This window comes from Kryptolebias marmoratus, linkage group LG8 (genome assembly GCF_001649575.2).
Source record: "Kryptolebias marmoratus isolate JLee-2015 linkage group LG8, ASM164957v2, whole genome shotgun sequence".
In the NCBI taxonomy this organism is placed as follows: Eukaryota; Metazoa; Chordata; class Actinopteri; order Cyprinodontiformes; family Rivulidae; genus Kryptolebias; species Kryptolebias marmoratus.
Genome location: NC_051437.1, coordinates 256,794 through 278,483, shown reverse-complemented (window position 1 = coordinate 278,483; position 21,690 = coordinate 256,794). Strand labels below are relative to the sequence as shown.

The 21,690-nt window shown below is 40.3% G+C and overlaps 2 protein-coding genes across 4 annotated transcripts in view; both read right to left on the bottom strand.

The window, feature by feature from the left end:
• Positions 1–468: 468 nt before the first annotated feature.
• On the bottom strand, positions 469–14,041 carry LOC108250200 (microtubule-associated protein RP/EB family member 1). 3 transcript variants are annotated; one of them, XM_017439964.3, is made up of 7 exons: positions 13,881–14,041; positions 10,338–10,468; positions 6,819–6,964; positions 5,845–6,046; positions 5,356–5,465; positions 5,048–5,200; positions 469–4,048 (listed from the first exon to the last, which is right to left on the bottom strand). In XM_017439964.3, exons 2-7 carry the CDS (start codon positions 10,456–10,458, stop codon positions 4,004–4,006), a joined length of 777 nt encoding a protein of 258 aa, XP_017295453.1. In that variant the 5' UTR covers positions 10,459–10,468; positions 13,881–14,041; the 3' UTR covers positions 469–4,003. The 3 variants fall into 3 exon arrangements, with proteins under 3 accessions (XP_017295453.1, XP_017295452.2, XP_017295454.1); XM_017439963.3 differs by lacking the exon at positions 13,881–14,041 and adding an exon at positions 12,809–12,922; XM_017439965.1 differs by lacking the exon at positions 13,881–14,041 and adding an exon at positions 12,547–12,802.
• A 2,676-nt stretch (positions 14,042–16,717) lies between these two features.
• LOC108250195 (DNA (cytosine-5)-methyltransferase 3B) overlaps positions 16,718–21,690 on the bottom strand; it is a 47,192-nt gene continuing 42,219 nt past the window's right edge. The window contains exons 21-23 of the mRNA XM_017439956.3: positions 20,439–20,508; positions 20,241–20,362; positions 16,718–18,733 (exon numbers count right to left, since the gene is read on the bottom strand). Coding sequence (XP_017295445.1) covers positions 18,499–18,733; positions 20,241–20,362; positions 20,439–20,508 — 427 coding nt within the window. The 3' untranslated portion in view covers positions 16,718–18,498. The remainder of the gene's footprint in view (positions 18,734–20,240; positions 20,363–20,438; positions 20,509–21,690) is intronic.

Here is a 21,690-nt window from a genome sequence, read left to right as displayed (position 1 = left end):
AATCAGAAGGTGCTTCAACAAATTATTAGTTTAAGGGTGTGAACATTTATGCAACCGGTTTTTCCCTACATCAACTTTTGTCCCCCTAGTTGAGTGGTCAGGATATGTCACATTAAAAGCAGAGAAAGTTTTTTAAATAATTTGATGGTTTTATTGTTTTACATCACAAAAACCTGACATTTTGAACAGGAGGTGGTGTATACATGCATCTACAGTATTTAATGGTTTTATTTCATTTTTTACTTCTGTTTTTTAGGAAATCCCCATTAAAGACAATAAATCCTAGGATCAGAGCCGGCCCAAAGCTGTTGAGGTACATTTGGCACTGATGGCTCCTTTCAATGAAGACGAGGTTGGAAACACTGCTGCTGCTGGAAATGTTGACGTTTGACATGAATCTTATGGGTTTCAGCTTGGACCACACTGATGAGCTGAACTAAAGCCAATGAATGAAAAGAAGAGACTATGACAGCAGAACAGTGTTTTATTGTTTGTACAAAACATGGAGTTCAGCAGACTATAACACCCTGCCTGACAGAGAAAAGCTCAGGTGGCACACACTGATCAGCACTGATTGTTGAGAGCAGAAAGGTCAGAGGTAGACAAATACCACCAACACCCTTAAAGCCATTGTTTACTCACCGTTTGTCTTCTTTTTTTACTTTATTTAGACATAAAGAAGAAAAAACTGCTACAAGATAGCTTGGAAGAACTGTGGACCTGCTGTCAACAGCAAACATTTCTGTTCTTGTAAACTTCATGTTTATTCAGAGATACGGCTTCTTCATGGATCCATGGAAACAAACTCTGAACAATCTGGAGCTCTTTCATTCAGTCACAGTTCTTTCACTAACTTATTGACTATTTTCACCAAACATTGTGCTTGAAAAAGAAACAAATCAAATAAATGTGTTAAAACTGACACACACAACAAGCCAGGCATTATTCAAAGATTTTCCAGCTTTAACAGCAGGAGAAATCCCATTTTGTTGTGCTTTAAAACGGAGAGGTCACACCACAGAGGCCGTCTCATGCCAGCTCCACGTACTCCTGCACCGCCTAATCCCCCACACAGAGCAGGATGTTCCCCGGGCCTGGGACTGAGCCCATCTGAGCAGAACGGCCCGCTCAGGTGTCCTCCAAATAAAAAGCTGTGTCTGACACACCAGCATGTTGCTGGAAACTCGTGTTAAGGTAAAACAGTTTTATATCAGATTGTGTTGCCAACTGTGAGCACTTTGTTTCAAATGTTGGAAGACGTGTCTGAACATTTAATGTCTTCATCCTACACGTGGAGTATTCTGAAAGGCTTAATATTACAGACTGAAATCAACTATCACCTTTCATTCAGCACGTTTTCCATAAGATTAAAGGGATTATTACCAGCCTCAACTACTACTTTAGTTGTCTGTTCTTTCTGTCAGAACTTTCAAGAACTGAGAAGCATGGCCCAAAGCTCCGATGAGATGAAACCCACAAATTAAAGCTGGACTACTTGGATAAAACATAAAATGGATGAAGGTCTGAAACCAGCCTGGAGATTATGAAGGCTACATTCAAGAAGGATTAAAGACACATTTCTGAGGGTCAAACTAGATGTTGTCTTACTGAAGGAAAGGACCTAACCTTAACCTAAAAATAATAGTAAAGCCCTGGGTTAGACTCTTTTTACTGCTGGCAGTGGGTCTAAAAGCTGTCACTAAACCACGCAGCTGAAACGCCTCACCTGAGAAAATTACTTTAGCTTCTAAACATCTACAGTTTTCAGGACATTTTTGTGCCCATTTATATCAAAAGTTCTTTGATGTCATCGTAAAACCAAGGTTCCTACACAATTTCCATATTTTAATTCTATAATTTCCAAATCTTTTCTGCCGATTTTTCACCCTTTTTGACATCAAACACACGTTGTGAATGTTTATACAGAATCTGCGCTTCAAACCATGAAAAACCACTAACTGCAACACAAAAGAAAAGAAACTTAGTTTATGGTCATAATACCAGTGTTCTGCCTCCCTAAATGATGTTCATTTGGCAAAACAGAGTTCCCATTTATAGTAAAAGAAAAACCTTTCTACGTTTTGACTGAGAAGTTGCTTCCTGTAAATGTAACAGTTAATCTGTAATTCCAGACATGTACAGTAAATCTCCTCCTCGTCCCCAGACTGGGTGTAAACTATGACACAGCAACCTGTAAACCTGAGGAGAGGCTGCAAAACCAACATACTGATGGCTGCAAGTTGAAATTTAAGGCTTGATATGGTACACGAAGCACATCTTTTATTTACAATTCTGTGAAAGAGTTTCTGCTACTTTTTGAAAAATTCTAATTTCTTTTAGAAAATGCAACAGTGAAAGGAGTTTTCTCTTTTTTAATACTTAACCAGATGTAAAAAATACTAAAGCCAAACTGCAGATGTTTTAAGACTGTTAATGTTTTCTGATTATTTAGTGGAAGACTGGTGATCTGCCTAAAACACCTCCAACACTGTTTATTTAGAGAACACAAGGTATATGTGACATTTACCCAGAAAATTACAGGAAAAAACATTAATGAATAAGGCCATTGAGAAAGTTTCTATTGACAGTGTTTGTGCTGAATAAACACCAGTGTTTTGTTGTAAAAGACATTACAGTAGGAAAACTGGTCTCAAATCAAATTAGATCCACAAAATACAACAATCTCATTAAAAACCTGTCGTTTCTCACTTACTGCTCCTACAAAGGGGCAAAGCAGAAGCCAACATTATGGATCCCAGAGGTCTGATGGATCAGGTCTCGTGGCGTCTCCATCGGGTGCTCACAGTGTTCATCGCGTGGCTGGTCAGTTTCCCCGGGCGCTTCAAAAATCAGGACCAGCTTAAGGGCTACTGGTGTGAACAAGTATACTTGCTGAACAGGAGAAAGTGGATAAAACAATCCCTGCTGATCAGCAACAAACTTTCAGCACTTTTTAATTAACATTGTTGGTCAGAGAGCTAGTATCTACAAAAAGACCTAACTCCTCATTTCACTCTAACGCCAAGAGTAAGCCACTTTTTGTCAGGAATTAAGAATTGCACTTTTAGGAAGCCTGAAATGTGAACACCGAGGTTTTGTGGAAGAAAGTGGGTTGTGAAAACAAATGGACAACAAATCCTTGTTACATCCCTCAGGTCTCTGCACACAAATACAGAAATCAATGAGTGCAAAGGAAAATAAAAAATAATTTTACATATATAAAAAAGGAAGGGCGTGAATGAAACTCAGAACATTTCAAAACACAAACAAAAACAATGATGGGAAGATGTGACGAAACAGAGAGAGTTCCCACCAGGACCACGTCCTCAGTGGCAACAGTTGGTCACAAAAGGCCTAAAGACCAGCTCGGTATCTTGTCCCAGACTAAAGCAGGGACCTCTGAGTGGCAGTGCTTCCAGTCTACAACCTTTTTTAATTCGTCTTTGCTCAGAAATATCAGCCAAATGTTTGCATTGTTTCTGAAACAACTCTTTTTGGACATACCTGCTTAAGGAGGACAAAAACGGGACCAGTAACCAAAAAATACAAAGTAATCAAATGTTTCATCCATGTTGTAGTTTTTTTCTATGGATGCAAGGTTCTTCCTCAGGATTAAACTCACTGTTGACAGGAGAGGCACAGAACGGCTGCAGCACCACAAAAACAACCTAAAACATGTGGGGTGAGTTTGGAACAAAGTGCTGAAATGTCAGCTGGGCATTTGGAGGAGGTTCTTCATTTGAGTCAGATTTTACACACAAACACACACAACATCACTATGCTTTACACACTCAAGTCCATTACAAAAAACCAAATATGTACCACGTGGTCTGGTTTGTAGGCCTGACGGAGACGGAGGAACAAGGCAGTGACAGAGGCTTTCTGGGGTACTCAGACTAGGCTTGGTGGGGGCCATAAAACCAAACTGGCTGGACTAGATGAAGAACTTTAAGGTGGATTGTATACCAGGGCATCGAAGTTCAAGGTTGCTTGTGGTCTTGAATTAAAACTCCTCCGGGTCCTCAGCATCTGGTATCACGAAACCCTCCTGGACAGAGAGACAGAGGGACAACATAAACACCTCCTTTAATGAATGTTGGATGTTAAACTTCATCCCATCAGAAGTAATGAACTACTGCTCCCAACATATACATGGAAGTGTTTTTACCATTAGTCTTGATCTGAAGCACTTAAACAAGCAGATTTGTTTGTAATTACCCCACACACCCATCTACAACTGATTAACATTTGGAGTCAACCTTATTCAAGATGGCTGACACAGCCAGCTGACCTTAGAAAACACAAAATGTGGCGTGTTAGGAGCTGGGAGTCACAACCCATGAGCAACATCTCACAATATCACCTGAGATTACACATGACTTTATTTTGAAGGCTACAACTCCAACATGTCGTTATAAGATGCTCATGAAGATGGTCTTTTGTTCCTTCAGGTTTGGGGCTTTGAAAGACTAAACACCTGGCAGACAGCGCTGCTGTGTGTGACTCAGAGCTGATAAGTATTTATGTCCTTAATTATACCGGCATCAGTGAACTGTGACGTAAAGAGTTGCTGTTTATATTGGTCTCCTCTTAAACAAAAGGGATTACAACAACAACAATGTAGCAGAAATGACAAAATGGCATTGTTCATACAAGAATCTAACTAAAGTTTCCTCTTCTGTTTCACTTTGAAGTTAATGTAACGTGTGTAATGACAGATTCTGCCCCAACGAGCCAAGTTACAAAAATCAGGTCATGCAAGACTGGCCAAAACAACAACAACAACAACATCCTTCAGGTGACTGGCAGTGTGATGTTAGCCTGGATCAGGTTTACCGTCCCTTACACAGTGGGACTTTGTGCTTTACCTGTTAAAGCCTGAAACTCACAGCTTGTCTCTCTGATTGAAAGACACCGTTTCACTACTTCAAGCATTGGTCAAATTTATTCACACAAATTTAAATTAAAAACAGTGCAGTTATCTTTATTTTCACTGTACATTTAAAACTCAGAATAGCTAAATGGCCTTAAAGAAGAAGATACTCACATCGGTTGCATAGAGGATGTCTATGATCCTCTGCAGGGTGGGGTCACCCTCTCCTTCCTTCTCCTGGCAAATGAGCTCAATGTTCCTCAGCTTACCAAAATAAAAGTCTCTTTCCTTTTCCATGTCCTGAATGGTAGATTTCAGCATCTCAATCTGATGATGAAAACCAAACACTTTGCTTCAGTATTCACTTCACACACCTGTAAAAGCTCAATCCAGGCTCTACTGATTTCCTTCTGGTAGTCCTGCTAGGATTTGGCTTTTGAAACTTCTACAGATTGATTAATAAAAACAAACATTTGATTGACCTCATTCAGGAGCTCCACCCTCTCCTCTGGTGCTCCTCCCATCCCCGGCTTCTTGGTGCCAACAGGAGCCAACTTAGGGGCCACCTTTGCAACAGGTGGTCTCTGAGGGGCTGAGGAGACAAGAACCAGACCATCACAAACACAACTCCAACACTGCAACAGTAGAACAACAAACCCAGAACCCAACATATTAAATGTTGAAACTAAGAAATGGTAACTTTTTATGGACAAAAAGAACAGCCACAGTATTCTGAACTTGTGCCACTATTTTCAGACAGACTGGTAAATGTCTTTTAAAAACCTTGGTGTTGTTATGGAGCAGATGTGAAATGTTTTTCATCATTTTGTTTACTGTTAACATTGTAAATATAAACACAAAGTATTTTTTATCCAACCAAAAATGAGGAGAAAGCATGTTTATTGGACTCGGGCATTGAAAAGCAGAATTTGAGCATCTCGGTGTTCCCGGCTGGTGACCAGAGCTCTGACCTTGGCTGAGGGTCTTTTTAGGGGGTTTGTTGAGAGCTGATGGGGAAGGGGAGGAGGCGGACATGGCATCCTGCCCCTGTCTTGCTGCCACTGGGTCATATTCCTTCCCATCATAGTTGGCATCAAAGAACTTCTTAAACCACTGAACAAACTCAAAGTTGTCCTGGAATTTTCCCTTCACCAGCTTGTCAACTGGGATGATCTGAAAGAAGGCAGACAGAATAAGATGAGGACGTTTGATCGGGTGTAAGCCTGTCAGCGCTGTCAGTTTTTGGATGAACACGGACTGAAATGTCTGCAGGGAAACCACATCAAAAACGTCAAAGTTAAAACAAATAACATCTTCCTTGGTGTAAATAGCTCTCTGAAAGACTTGAGTCTGGATAAATAAGACTGGACTGATGAGTTAATGGCTAGTCTGAATGCAACCAGGACCAAACGGACTGCTGTCGTTTTAAAACATCTCCACTCGACAGAAATTTCACAGAGGTTCGTCAAAACGCTCTTTGAATCTTTACACCACCATAAATTTCTCACTGCACAATTATTGTGGCAGAAATATGATCAAATTCCTGCTGAAAGTGACCTTGAGCTGCCCCAGAAGTGCTACAGCTAGCTGCTACTGACAGCCCAAAGTTTAAATATTAGTCTTTGGGTAAAAAGAGTTGAGATGAGTCTGTTTAAAGATGGCAGAACTTCACTTTGTTCTTAGCTGTGTTTGGACTAGCCATTAGCTCATCATTTCTGTCAGACCTAAACTGTTTCTCCAAACTGAGGCTGTTCAAAAACATATCTACATTTGGTCAGATATTTATTGTTGAAGCCCTGTTAAAGTAATGTCTCTTTGAGTAAAAAATCTCTGGCAGCAGGTGGTTCTACAAAGTGACTACCAAACTGTGGACACAAGTGTCCCAGACACATGTGATCAGAGGGTGTCAGTGTCAGCTAACCTGAGGGCTGACAGAAACACTTACTTTGTCAACGCCCATCTTTTTGAAACCAACTTGCAGAAGCTTGAAGTTATGGATGTATTCATGCTCCAGCTTGGCACCAAACTTGACTTTCTTCAGAGGCACAGAGTTGGGAAACAGCATGTCCATAAACTGGCAGTAGACAGCACCTGCACAACAACAAATGAGTGTTTTTAGGGGTAATAAACATAAAATACTTTATAAAACAACCACATTACCAGCTTCTTAACTTGTTTAGTCACAGCATAACTAATCTAAATGTACTAATCAACATACAGCACTTATTTCTTGTCCTATGCTGTCTTTACTCTCTCTTCCTTAAACAATGTTTTTACTAATTTGCATTTCATCATGTTCTGAATGTGAACGTTTAATGTTATAATTGAACTGAATTGTGAATAGACCCGTCGTGATAAACAATTTTAATTTATCGGTGTTACCGTTCCTTCGTGTCTCTCTCTTTCTACTGAAGACACTGGAGGACAAAAAGCTCAGCTCTGGTGCTCTTCACTGACCCCTCCCTTTCGCTTAGCGTACGGGGGGCGTGGCCTATCGCCCCAGGTAGCCAGCCAAGGCTACTAGTCCTGTACCTCTTTAGCATTAGCCCCTGCTAGGAGTTAGCAAGCTAAAGAAACACTGTTTGATATTGGTGGAAAAACTAAATGGAATGGGTTTTAAGATCGTAGTACCAGCAGCGGTGTGGGAGCACTTCAGACTCAAACCAAATGACCGAGAAGAACCGCTGAACCTTGAGAGCCGGTATGTTGTATTTGTGCTTCTGTTGCCATGTGATTTTGTTTATAAAACTGTCAGTTCTGTCTGTCTTCTCTATATAAAACTAATGATTATTACTTTTTGAAGGGCAGTTTAGTTTACAGAGTTAATAATCCGTACTGTTTTCGTTCAATGTAGGTTTTATTTCCTTTTTTTAAAATTCAAGTGCATTCCTTGTTAACGGAGGCTGAGGGTCCATTTTATTTTTGTTTTTGGTTGTTTTGTTTATTTTGTGTTCCAGTGTTAAGTGTTCTTTTATAATTAAAGTTTATTAATCTTTGAGAAGATGTACTTGCACTATTATGTTATTATCATTACATTAGTTTAAAACGGCCTCCAAACGATATTATCGTTTATCGCAATAATTTCTGAGACAATTAATCGTCCAGCAAAATGTGTTATCATGACAGGCCTAATTGTCAAGAATTGATTTGGATTGGATTCATGGTTTTATGATTTAGACTTGTTATTTTTCAGCAGTATGCCCTAAAACTTTCATTGTGGAGAAAAGTTGCTAAATAAATAAATGAAGTTGAATTAACACAAAGGACCACTTTCTAGAACTAATAGATCATTATTTAAGAGTTTTCTCTTAATTATCATCTATCTAAAGCTTTACAATCATGACAAAAAAAGTGCCAAAACAAGCACGAGTGAATGGTCGTCTTTCTCATTTGTCCTCATGTGTCCCTGTGATGGACTGGTGACCTGTCCAGGGTGTCCCCGCCCTTCACCCAATGACCACTGGAGGTCGGCACCAGCTCCCCACGACAGGAACAAGCAGGTACAGAATATGGATGGATGAAAACGAAGTTGCTTCTTAAATACGATCTTAATCTTTGAATACAAAGTAACACAAGGTGCACACAGTCACTCAGAAAGATGCAATAAGCTGGTTGCATAAATGTGCACACCCTTAAAGCAATACTTTAAGGAAGCTCCTTTATTCTTCTTGGGAACATCAATTCAAGTGCCTCTAATTAACCTCAAATAAAGATCAGCCTTCCTGTTAGGTTATCTTTACATTTCCTTAGCTGCATCCTACAGTAAAATCCCAGGCTCATTGTTAAAAGGTTTTAGTCAGGAGCAGGGGACAAAGGGTTTTCCTCAGCATTAAAAGTCTCATAAAACACAGTGAAGATGATCATCAAGAAGTGGAGACAGTAGGGAACAACGGTGACATTACTGAGAACCGGACGTTCCTCCAAAACTGATCAAAGGACGAGACAGAATGTGGTCCACAGCAAGACTGAAGGAGCTGCAGGAAGCCTAAACAACCTACTGTTCACAAACTTCTAAATCATCTCTGTTCACTAAATAATGTTGAACTTTTAAATAATACAATGGACATAAGAGAGTCATTCAGAACAAGTACTAAAATTGCTTCATAATAACTACTAAAGGGTTAATATGCTTCTAACATGGACATTAGTAAGTAATGATTAAATGAGAATGTCAGTATTTAATATCATTTTCTGAGCCAACACTTCTGACAGGGCCCGAGTGGCTTCTGCTTCTTCATCACCATCAACATTGTAAATTACAACAGCTTCACAAGAAGCAGATAATGGGAAGAAATAGAGCTCAACTTCCCATTGAATGAACTAAGAGAAAATAAACTCTTCTTCATGTACACAGATAAATTAAATCCTGCTTTATCACTATTTTGTCCCATCCGAACATCCTCCATGATCCAGGTCATGTGAAACAAAACTACAACTTAATGACACTGTCACATAATTCATGTCAACTACTGTTGCTTTAAATGTGCTCTTTAAATAAAACTGACAGACATTCATGGGAAGAAGTTACATTTGAGAGATTTGCAGCCCTTCACTCCAACAGAATCCAGCTAAATAAAAACAGCTTTCATAAAGTGCAATCTGAAGTACTTCTGAGCAGACTGATGAGCTAATCTGAAAGCCACCAAAACCTTGACAACTCATAGCTGTTCAAGCAGTATTGTGGATCTTATGTTGTCACTTCTGTCAGATATAAGGGTGTAACGAAAACCAGGGATTAAAGCAAAAAAAAAGATCTTTTGACTGAAAATGGTTTTCAACCCTTAATCATATTATTCCCTGGACACATCTGAGTCTTTTTTCACTTCCCAAAGGTTTTCCTATAAAGAAGAGTACACTGTGTACACGCCCTTAGTCAAGGTACACAGTGGAGTTCTCTAATGACGAGTTCAATAAATACATCCACTACATCAAACAACAACACTCCTGAACATGTGTTGTGGTGGCTGTCAACAGAAAGTATGAGCTATTGAAATGATCAAACAAGGCCTTAAATATTATGGAACCATTATTGTAGCCATTTACACAAAGATAGTGTTGTCTTTGTGCAGCCTCCTGTTTGTGAGACGTGGGATGGGGCTTATACCAGCTGCTGAACCCAAAGCTCAAAGTTTATAACAGAACAAAACCCAAACAAGAACAGTGTTCCAAACAGTGAATTACACTGAAAGCAGATCTACACAGTACACCGACTAGCATTTACTATGCAAATGGTGAGTAAAACAAGCAAACAAGCAAAACAACAAAACACAACTAATGTTATTCCACTGCTAACCTGACTTGATGTCAGGACCGGCCCAGATTGTCTTTAAAAAGGTTTCACAAAGTTTCTAAACCTTGGGATTTACCATTATCAGCAATTGGGAGACCATAGTTATAAATAAAATATACTTTGTTGCACCTGACTTGAGTCCACTGAGCCTTAAAAAAAAACCCTGTTTCTTACCTGTACACAACATTTCTATCTTTGTGAGGTTCATCTGTAGCGACTCGTTGATCCACACCAGCATGTCGTGACGACTCAAGTTGTCACTGGTCACTGAGGTTGCATACACGTTCACAGCCATTGTTGTTCGCCTACAGAAAGAGCAGAGGGAAGCTTGTAACATGTCCAAATGGTTTTTGTTTTTACAAACTCAACTGCTTAGATAAATGTATGCATTCATGTTAAATCAATAACCGCAGCATGTTTACAGAAGCTGCTGGTCGCAGCAGAGAGGCCTGTGCTGATTTGATACCAACATTTGTTTAATAGCAGACCCAGCTCAACACCTTCCTGTTAGCCTGAAGCAGGCAGCTCACACTTTGCTTTTCTGCCACTGTAATGTGGCAAAAAGGCTGCAGCTCACCTGCAATCCAAAAACAACTTTTGAAGGTTACAATATAAAATATTGCCAAAACATTTCATGGTATTTTGTGATAATACCAGAGCTGTAACCAAACATACTTTTTTCCCCAACACTGGGTCAAGTAGGATCCTGTTTTTATTACAGTGCTCTGGTCTTTTATAATAAAATGTGATTTTTGTAAAATTGTGCTACATTTTACACTAAATTAAAAAAGGAACCTTGTCATCAAAAATAAATTGATAAGTAAAGGCTGCAGATGTGCACTTTCAGATAAACAATTAAAACCAGATGTTTCAATCCACTACATAAAAACCTCAACTGTCTGATGCTAAATTAGACTAAACCTTTCGGTCAGTTCAGATCCTCACAGTTATGCAGATTTGCTTAATGCCCAAATACTGAGTATTTTAAAAAGTTTTTCTTCCCCAAAGTCACATATTTACATTCAGGCAAGATTTCGGTGCCTTCAAATTATTTGGGAAAGCCCAGATGATGATGTCATGGTTTTGGAAGCTTTTGATTGGTTAGATGACAACAGTTGAGTTATATGGAGACACACCTGTAGATGTATTTAAGGCACAACTCAAACACTGCTTATTGGTGTGACATCAGGGGAAAAATAAATAAAATGAGTCAAGATATCAGAAGAAAACTGAAGGTATAATTTACAGATGCCCGAAGGTACAACGTCCATCTGTTCAAACAGTTATACTAAAGTATAAACACCATGGGAATGTCCTGCCATCATACCACTCAGGTGAGCTCAGGAAGGAGACGAGTTCTGTGTTCTGGTGTGAAATGTGTGTATGAACCCCAGAACAAAAGCAGCAGACCCTGTGAAGAGGTTGTCTGAAGCTGGTCAGAGAGTCTTTGTCCTCAGTGAGTCATGCCCTGTCTTCTGATGAAACTAAAATTCAACTGTTTGACCATAATGACCATCGTTACATTTGGAGGAAAAAGAGGGAAGCTTGCAAGCCTGACAACACCATCCTGACTGTGAAACACAGGGGTGGCAGCATCATGGTGTGGGAGTTAACAAAGGGACAAGAAAGTCAATGTTCAAAGTGATCGTAACAAAGTCCTGATTTCTATCTCAGAAACTTTGTGGGCAGAGCTGAAAGGGTGTGTGTTCAAGGAGGCCGACAGACCTGACTCGGTTACAGCAGCTCTGCCAGGAGGAATGGGACAAAGTGTTGTGAGAAGCTTGCAGAAGGAAAGATTTGATCCACGTCATACAGTTTAAAAGCAAATGCTCCAAAATGTTATGTAAAATTGTGACTTTGAATAAAGTAATGAAAATTCTCTGTATCATTATCTAACAAATTAAAATAATAGAAAAAGTGATGGAAACTTTTCACAGGTTAAGGCTACTTTATCACTTTCTGTAAATAAAGTATTATTCAAACAGTTGATGTAGATTTGTGTAAAAAAAAGACAAAACCATGGTTATATAATTTGGGTTCAGTAAGACTGTTTTTAAAATATGTTAGCTGTGTTTTGATCCTTATGAACAGAAAGATTATATTAGAAAAAACTGTGTGGTTTCTAATAATATGATGTTTTTTGGTACATTTCAGTACCTTCAGATTTGTTTAAAAGTTGGATTTCCTGCTCTGAATGAGCTCGGTTATGTTTAAGGACAGATCTCTGAGACAAAGACAAGGTTGCAAGTGTTACTGAGGTCGGGTTAAAAAGGGCTAATCTGAAACAGGCTGAACTCTGCTTTGAATGACATGCAACACTGAGCTAATGCTGCTAGCTACTTCGCTTAGCATTGAGTCAGCTAGGCTAAAATGCAATACTTACGAGCTACAACTTCAATAACTCGGCATCCAAAGCAAAGTCCTTGGCAGCAACAGAAATCCCGTTTCAGCCCGGCTGGATGAACTACACCAGGCGGATAATCGGTATTTCCACGCTCGACACAGCACCCGCCCGAGCCTCGGCTGACTGAGCTCTTCCTCGGTACTTTCAGCTGTTATGGAGCCAAAACTAAGCGGAGAATCACTAAACAGCCTCGTTTCAATAGACGCCCAGAGAGTGCCCCACCTATGCATAAAAATCTCACCCAGCTCGACTGATTATTTCGAGATAAAACAGCCGCAGCCCTGCTCTGGTCCAGCTCCTCTTCTTCGTCTCCTTCCGGTGGCTGGCAGACAACGAGCACCGCATCACCGCCCCCACCCGGTGAGGAGTGAGGATAAGGACAGCGGGCTCAAAAATAAGAATAAAATCACCTAACTGTAGGGGGATAAAAACCTTTGTATTAAAGGAGCAGGTCTGATTAAACCATCGCGTCTTATAAGTAATTGGTAAAGTTTCCACGTGATTTGGTCCGCAGTCCCACTGAGAGAAAAATGCGCTGACCGGAAGTAGCGACAAGAGTCACGCAAGGCATCATGGGCCGTAGGAATAAGCCGATTTTTTTTTTTAAGTCAGACCATTTACTACAAGATAGTAAAACATAATATATTGTATCATACATCATCTTAGATTTTTATTGAAGTGTCTATGAGATTAAAAGGCACTTGTATTTCCTCGTCTTGGGATCAACTCTGTTCTTTCAGCCTGGGATGTTTTCGACATTTCTACTGTTGTTTCATGACAAGAGTCACATGTAGCAGTGTCATGTTTGTCTATTTAGTGTCACTCAGCTGGAGCCTTATTATTCAGTCACACCGTTTCTCCTGGAAGTCCCCACTTCTTCCACTTTCCTCAGAATTCTGTAAAGCCACATTTCTTTAGACCCCCTTTTCCTTAATTTATTTGTTAATAAAGCTCTTTGCTTATGATTTGCTAACGTTGACTCCTATAATAATAATATGATTATTCTTAATAGAGTTCTTTAGCTGCATCGTTCCCTATCAGTCCATATGTGTCAAAGAACCCAAAGAAAACTGACATTACCATCTGATTTCTATACAGAAATTGATGATTATCATTCAAAACATCCAGTCTGCTATCAGAATAACTGCATGACAAACTGGGTACTGATGAGCTTGGACCTGAACAAACAATGGATCCTATCGGTTTGTGTTCTCTCTTCCAGTTAGCTGCTAGCTAACATGTTAGCTGTCTGCTTGCTCAATTAGCGGTTCCGGTTGCTTTATTGTAGTTTAAAAAACGCCTTTTAAACATACCTTTAACCGATTAGGTTTCACAGTTCTTGGACTCAATGTCGTGGTCTTTATCTGCTGTGGTTCCGAATCCCACAATAATCTGTGTTTATTTAATCGTTGACGCTACTTCTGCTTTTCCTTCTCCTCGTTCACTCTACCGGCAGCGGAAAAGCAGTTCTGATGACGTCAGGACGCAAAGGCTCACGTCAGAACGTCACTACGTCGAGGCCACGTCGCAGAGGGTACAAAACATAACGCAACACTCCGGTACAGAACCAGGCCTCTCTTGTCACTCAGGTCCAACAGAACTTTGTTTTTATAAATTGCAAAATTACAAGTCTATCCAATTATTTTTTATTGTGAAAAATGACAACAATTTCATTAATTAACTGAGGTATGTTTAAAAATTAAACTGTTCAATAATTTTATATTTGTAATTTTCTTTTTATTCTACAAAATGAAACAGCTGAATCAACAATGTCCAAAAGTTGTGATTAAATTTTTTTTCAAGCATTTATATAGATTGTTTTAAATAATTCCACATTTCATTGAAAACACTGACTGCTGCACTAATCAATCAGCCTCTTTGCTTCGCAAATCGTTGTTTCACTCAGTTATTAAACTATTTTTGCAATTTAGACTTTTTGAAGATATAAAATGGAATCCTTTTTGTTCATTAGCTGAACAAAACGTAGAAAGAATGCTCCACCATCATCACTGCACCTTACAGCCCTGCTCTAAAGGATAAATGTATATGAAAAGGACAACTTTGTGATCATTTCAGTAGTTTTTATTTCAAAACTTTTGACAAAAAGAAAAGAAATAACAATTCATGACTCCATTTCATAATTTGATCAATGCTTTGATATTAAAATGACATATTAAAATGACTCACACAGGAAATCATTCTGTTTTCAAACACTTGTTTTCTAATCTCCACAGAGCACTGTGGATCCTTCACAGCTATAAAACATTTAACACCCTAAATGTTTTTCTTTGGAGTTCTGTGCAAATATGTTACCCCCCAAATCATTTCCGTCAGTCTGAAAGAAAATCACTATAGTATGAATTCATGTTCTACACAAGAGAAGGAAAGATAAAATGTAAATATCACTAATATCACAGGCTAAAGTCTGAACACCCCACATGCAAAACTGCATTCTTGGCTGCGCACATTATTCTGTCACGTCTGACCCAGCTCAGCAGCTGCTCCCACGTTTACGATTTAATCTGAGGGAGTACACTTTGGTGTTTTCATACTTCTCATTTATCATCTGTGTGGTTTTAGAGCTGGACATGTTTCTGTCAGAGAACAGGAGTCACAATCGAGAGTTCTTCAGTCGGGTTGGAGACGTCTGCAACGACTGACTATTCTGAGAGCAAACTTGTTGCCCAAACCTTTTAAAGATGTTCAACTAGCAGCAGGACTGTGAGCCTCTGTGACTCAGGCCAGAAAAAGGAGAATGTCGAGAGACCTTTTAAAGACTCCCTTGTGACTGTCTTTGTCCAACAAGTCCCAGCTCAGTGATTTTGATTTTACTTTCAGGGAGCCAGACTCTCTTCAGGCTTCCTGAATACCTTTCAATTTTTGGCTACTTTTTAAATCATTTTACTCTAGTCCTTGAATCTGACTGCAACAGAATATTGTGCAAAAAATTTAGTTCTCATTAAAGAAATGAGAACAAACTGCATCTTTCTGACAGGTTCCTGGTAACAATTTGTTGAATGCTGTTTTCAGAAACACTTTAAAGACCTACAGATGCCTGGAGAACTACTGATAAAAAACTACAACAAAGACAATAGGTATAGCTTGAGAGTTTTGCACAGTAGTGAATGTCTGGATTAAACTGACAGGTTTTTGAATCAACAGAGAAAGAACATTATTACACAAAAGCATGTTCTGATTATCCCAATAAGTTCTAACTTTTTAAAGAAATCTACTGGAACCTACTGAAAGGCTGTATCTGTAACTTTCTCTCCTGTCGTCCTACAGAAACCCAAAGGATCAGCAGGTGAACCGATGTATAACATACAACAGCAAACAAGCATGTTTTAAAGGAATAGTTTGTCCATTCTGTGAAGAAGTTAGGAAGAATGAATATCTTAGCCTGTTTGGACAAATGGAGTATGATAGGTGTAAAGATTAGACCAAAGTGGTTAACTGTCCTCCTGCATCTCCAAGCTTTAGTTTCAGAACCATTTTTAACCCTTTGAACAGCTGTCAACTCCCCCCCAGGGATTTTCAATGATTAGAAGTCTAGTTCAAAATGTGAACATTTGAAAAGTTAATGCAATTCCCACAACCACCTTTTTAATTTTATTTTTTTATTTTTCACCAACACCTGGTAGGGACACTTTTCAGTGGTGTCCAATCCTGGTCCTGGAGGACAACTATCCTGCTTGTTTCAGATGTTTCCCTGCTCTTCAGCAGGTCTTCAGGTTCTGCAGAAGCCTGTTAATCACTCACTGTGTCGAAGCAGGGAAACATCTAAAACCTGCAGGATAGTGTTCCTCCAGGACCAGGATTGGGCACCACTGCTTTAAGTAGTTTCCTACAGGTGCTTTTATAAAAGGAGAAACAACTTGGAGCGTCCCCCAGAGGCTGAATCCATCATTGTCCATCCATCTTTACCTGTCTGTCCATTTGGAGTCACGGGGAGCTGGTGTCTGTCTCCAGCAGTCACTGTGTGAGAGGCGGGGGACACCCTGGACAGGTCGCAGGTCCATCACAGGACCACATAGAGACAAACATCCATTCACACTCTCACTCACACCTAGGGACAGTTTAAGAGTTACCAATTCACCTAACATGCATGTTTTTGGTCTGTATACTCACGTGTGCGCAGAGAGAACATGTAAACTCCACCCAGAAAGGCCCCAGGTCAGGATGTGATCCTGTCACCTTCTTGCTGGGAGGCGACAGCTCTAACCACTACACCACTGTGCCACCCCTCCGCCATCATAGTTTAATTTAAAAAGCTTATAAAGTGTGCCTCTCCCTCCCCATTGAGCCACGGATCGGTGACAATGAAGGCACATAATAATCCAGTTAGCAGGAATAACAGCAGGACAGTCGGTGTTTTCAGCTGCACGACTCAAGGTGAGTAAACTTTCATTTACTGCAAGTCCCAACCATGGTATTTTTAAGCAAAAACATGAAAAAAGCCAACAGCCCTAAATCATAAAACAAGAGCTGAAGATTTCTCTGCTTTTAACCACTTTTACTTGTCCTATATCAGGTAACCCGGCAGAAAGAAAGGAGAGGGTGTGTGGGGGAGAAATAAATAATTACCAACAAATTCAAATAGTGGTTTTGCTCAATATGTCCAGTTAGTTCAGCAGAAATATGAACAAATTCTGTATTCTTCTTAGATGTGACCCCTGATTGTCCTAAAAGTGCTCCATCTTGCTGTTGGTGCTACTCATGGTGGTAAACCAGCCCAGAATTCTCTGTACCTGAGGCACAGCCAAACTCATTGGAGGGGTTGTGTATCATCTCTGGCCTGGGAGAGTGTTGTTGGGGAGACGGATATCTGGGTTTCCCTCCTGCACCTGCTGCCTCTGTACCCCGACCACGGATGAGAACTTTAGGTTTATGACCATGCAGCGCAAAATTAACAGAAGTGTGAAGCCAAAATCAGTTTGCATGAACTGTTTTGGCAATTTTAGATCCTGTCATTGTTTCCTCAAACAAACGTCCGTGTTACTACGGACGTTTGGACTGACTGGCCACGCTGATCAGGCAGATCAGTCCATTGGTGTATACACAAGCTACGCTGCGCACACAGGCAGAAAACTGACTGAACAAACTGCAGGGGTTTAATGTTGGCTAATGTAGCGCTCTTTCACCCTGCATGTGGTCTTTGAGAAAGAGCTGATCAACAAGAGGCCCTGATGGAGCCAGCCATGAACCCGGCTGGAGGAGGACTTCTGCCACTCTGTGCTCTGACTGATGGCACGGCTGATGGGTACGAACTACCAGACTGACAACCATTAGACAGAACATCACTTCAAAGATGACTGAACTACATTTCTCCAAAACAAGGCTGTTCAAAGAGTTATCTACAGCAGGTAAGATATTGATTCTTCATCCTTCTTTTCACAGAATACTACTTCAAACTGGTCTTTAAATCATTAAATGTCATTCTTGACACACCTCAGCCTGAGTGAACAGTGATGAGAGCAGCTTTCAGCGCTGCAGCCACAGGCAGGATGTTCTGCAAACACGTGGAAAATCTGATTCCTAATCACACACCTACAGTCCTGCCAGCTTCCTGGATATCAGCAGACGCAGAAAGTTACAATGACATATCTGTAAAATTTATCACTGAATGTAATGAAAAAAGTAATGTTTGCACACATGACAGCTGATGTAAACTAGGTTTGGTTTGTCTCTTAAAAACATTTAAATATCACATTAAAACAATGACAGGTCTCTTTCCCTTTTCACAGCTGGGCTAAAAAACATGGAAACATTACTTTATCCCCCAAAATAAAAGCCATTAAAATCACAACAACATGTAGATCAGTTTATACCTGATTCCTGAGGAAATCAGCAGCACAATAAAGCTGCTGAGTGTGTAAAACGTGCCAGCAGTTCCAGAAGGCTCACCGAGGTTTCAGCTCTGAGCTGTGCTCCCTATCTGAGCTGCTGCAGGTCTGGAGTGGCAGGACACGACGAGGACGTGTTAGAGCTGCAGGCGGGCATGCAGGCTGTGCTCAGGGGAGGCAGCTCCTCACAAGCAAAGTAGTCCTTCAGCGGGGCAAAGAGGTGACGGATGACCGGCACACTCCAGGCCTTCCCCAGCAGCTTCTGCCTCTGCTGCCGGTTCATGTTCCTCACATCCGTGTAATGTTTGGGGAAACCAAAGATCCTGAAGAGAACAAAAGTGTCACAACTGAGCAATTCATCTTATCCCAAAGGTTGTCATCGTTTATTTTTAAAGATCGTGTCTTTAACTGTCTGCAGACCCAACATTTAGTCCGTGTTTCATCTCATAAAAATACAACTTTAAAACATTTTAAATGGCAGGCCCAGCAGGAGGGAGTGCATATAATCTAAGAACATGTCAGACTCAGAGTATGTGTTGTGAATAAATGTCATGTAGACCTGAGCTGATAGCTGGTGTTTACTAAAACACCAGGAACAAAGAGGTTTTGTCCCAGGGAGCAGGGAGCAGCGCTGCCCCACCTCCTACCACAGCAGCCGAGGGGACTCTCAGAAACCTTACATTTTATTCTGCAAGAGAAGCAACACCCTGCTCTCTGTTTACAGAAACATTATATTTATACACCTACTGTGAAGGCTAATAACCAGCTAATGAAGGATTTAACACGACCGCTTCGTTACACAGAGCAGATCAACAGAGAAGATGCCATGAACAAACTATTACTGTCGAATTAAAATAACTTGTTGATTCTGCTGTTATAGCCGACACTATATTCATTTCATTTTTAAACTTTAAATTTACTCTCAAAATTTGTGATTAAATTTAAATGTCAGCCTTGTTTTTAAATATCTTCATAAATAAATACGTTATAAATAAAAAGCTGATGACATAATGGTTTGAAATCTGTCCGCACTGAAGGAAAAAGCTCTCATTTATTTCTGAGCATTAAAATGAAAATTACTTTAAATATCATTATACTATTAGATCTATAAAATAACCATTATTAGACATTTTGTGATATTTACACAACATAAGTAAGAACTGCTGCCTGATAATAAATTACGTAATGCATTTTTAAACTTTAGTTTTAATACTCACATACTGTGAACCATGGTACTTTTACTCACAGTTATCTTACCATCAGATTCTCCTACCGGCCCATGCCTGAACTACTCTCAGCTCTATGTCTGTCAACACTGGCTTAGTTACAGCCAGTTCTTCTCTTTTCTGACTCCAGTTGGAGGTGGTGGCCATCTTGAATTGGGTTGACTCCAAAAGGTAATCAGTCATAGATGTCCATGCAGTGATTGTTTCATTAAAATCTGTCCTGTGGTTCCTGAGATGTTCTGCTAACGCTTCAGACAAACACACACAGATACGGGCCAAAACTTTATCCCCCTTCACCTTTGAGGCAGGAGATAAAAACAAAACAAGTCTTCAACACATAAAGCAGGGAGATTGTTGCAGGTTCACAATTTGTGGATGTGCAAAAAAAAAAGACTTCCATTTAAAGTAGTTTAGTCCCTCAGAGGATGAGACAGGAAAAAATCCTACATTTGTAGCCAAATGCACACAGTAAGTCTGATGTTTGGCAGCAGATGTGAACTCCCAAAGCAACATTGGTGTTCTTTTAGTATACTGTCACAGTAATATGTCCCTTACCTGTGAACACACACACACACACAGTGAAGAGAACTGGGACAACACCTACTTTTCCAGTTCAGTGATCCAAAGCGTGTCCTCTCTTCCACTCTCCAGGACGGGCAGCTGAGACACATCTTTACCCTGCTTCAGGGAGTTTGGATTGGTGGTGATTGTTCGCACTTTGGTTACCTGCAACAAAAATATCCAGAGGCAGTGAGTTTTCCACATGTGGCCAACAGTGTGACCAGCAGACGCTGTGGCTCACCTTGGCCTCTCTGCCAAGCTCCAGACAGTCCTGCAGATTCAGTTTGTCCGTCTGGGAAGCAATAATGGGCCTGATGAGAAGTACACATAAAATAAAAACATGTCATCAAAGTTCTTTAAAAGATAGAGAAATAATAAAGTTAAATGAAATGCTTAGCATTCCTTGAAGGGTTGCATGTCGCCCGCTGTTGTCTGCTGAGCTGTGTGGTGTTACACACAATCTCTTGTGATCACACTCAGAGTAAGTGTTGTAAATGATCCTCAGCTACAGTCACACCAATATCAGTAAAACTGACTGAATCATGGCTGTTTTTGTTCTTTCCAAGATCAATTGGCTGTGGTGACCATCTTAAATTGGGTGGGCACCAGAAGTTATCAGCCTTAGAGCTACACCCACGGATTATTTCCAGAAGGTTTCATTAACATACGTTCAGTGGTTCATCAGATGATATCAGAGACGCAACTCCAAATAGTTCATGACAGTTTTTTGAAGTGAAATTCTGTTAATCTTCTGAACTGAGCTGAAACCAGATGTTTACATCATTTTAAATAAACTTTCTCACGTCTCCAGGACTGAGGTGGGCTCTCTGTGATGGCCTTGACCCCTCCCGTGGACCCAAAGTTCAACCACTTTCAACTAATCTGGCAGTATGCTTAGAGTCATCTCAGGAACACAGGAGCCAACTCCTTCCTGAGCGGTATGATATCAGGACATCCCATGGTGTTTAATCTTGTGTATCATTGTTTGAACAGATCAACCTTCAGCCGTTTGAAAATTGTCTCCAAGGATGGACCAGAGGTCAATAATTCCCTTCCTGATATCTTGGCTGATTTTCCTGATTTTTCCATGATGTCACACAAAGAAGCAGTGTGTTTGAGGCGGGCCTTAAAATGCATCCACAGGATGTTGTCAACTAACCAATCAGAAGCTTCCAAACCCATGGCATCACCATCTGGGCTTCTCAGAATGATTTAAAGACATAGGATTCATATTATATGTGAACTTGTGACTCTGAAAAATGAAATAAAACATTTCTCTCATTGAGGTATTTATCAAACTGCCCTAAAACAGGAAAGGAACACAGGAGCAATCTCCATCCATCCATCCATCCATCCATTGTCTTCCTCTTATCCGGGGTCGGGTCGCGGGGGCAGCAGCCTAAGCAGGGAGACCCAGACTTCCCTCTCCCCAGCCACTTGGGCCAGCTCCTCCGGGGGAATCCCAAGGCGTTCCCAGGCCAGCCGAGAAACAT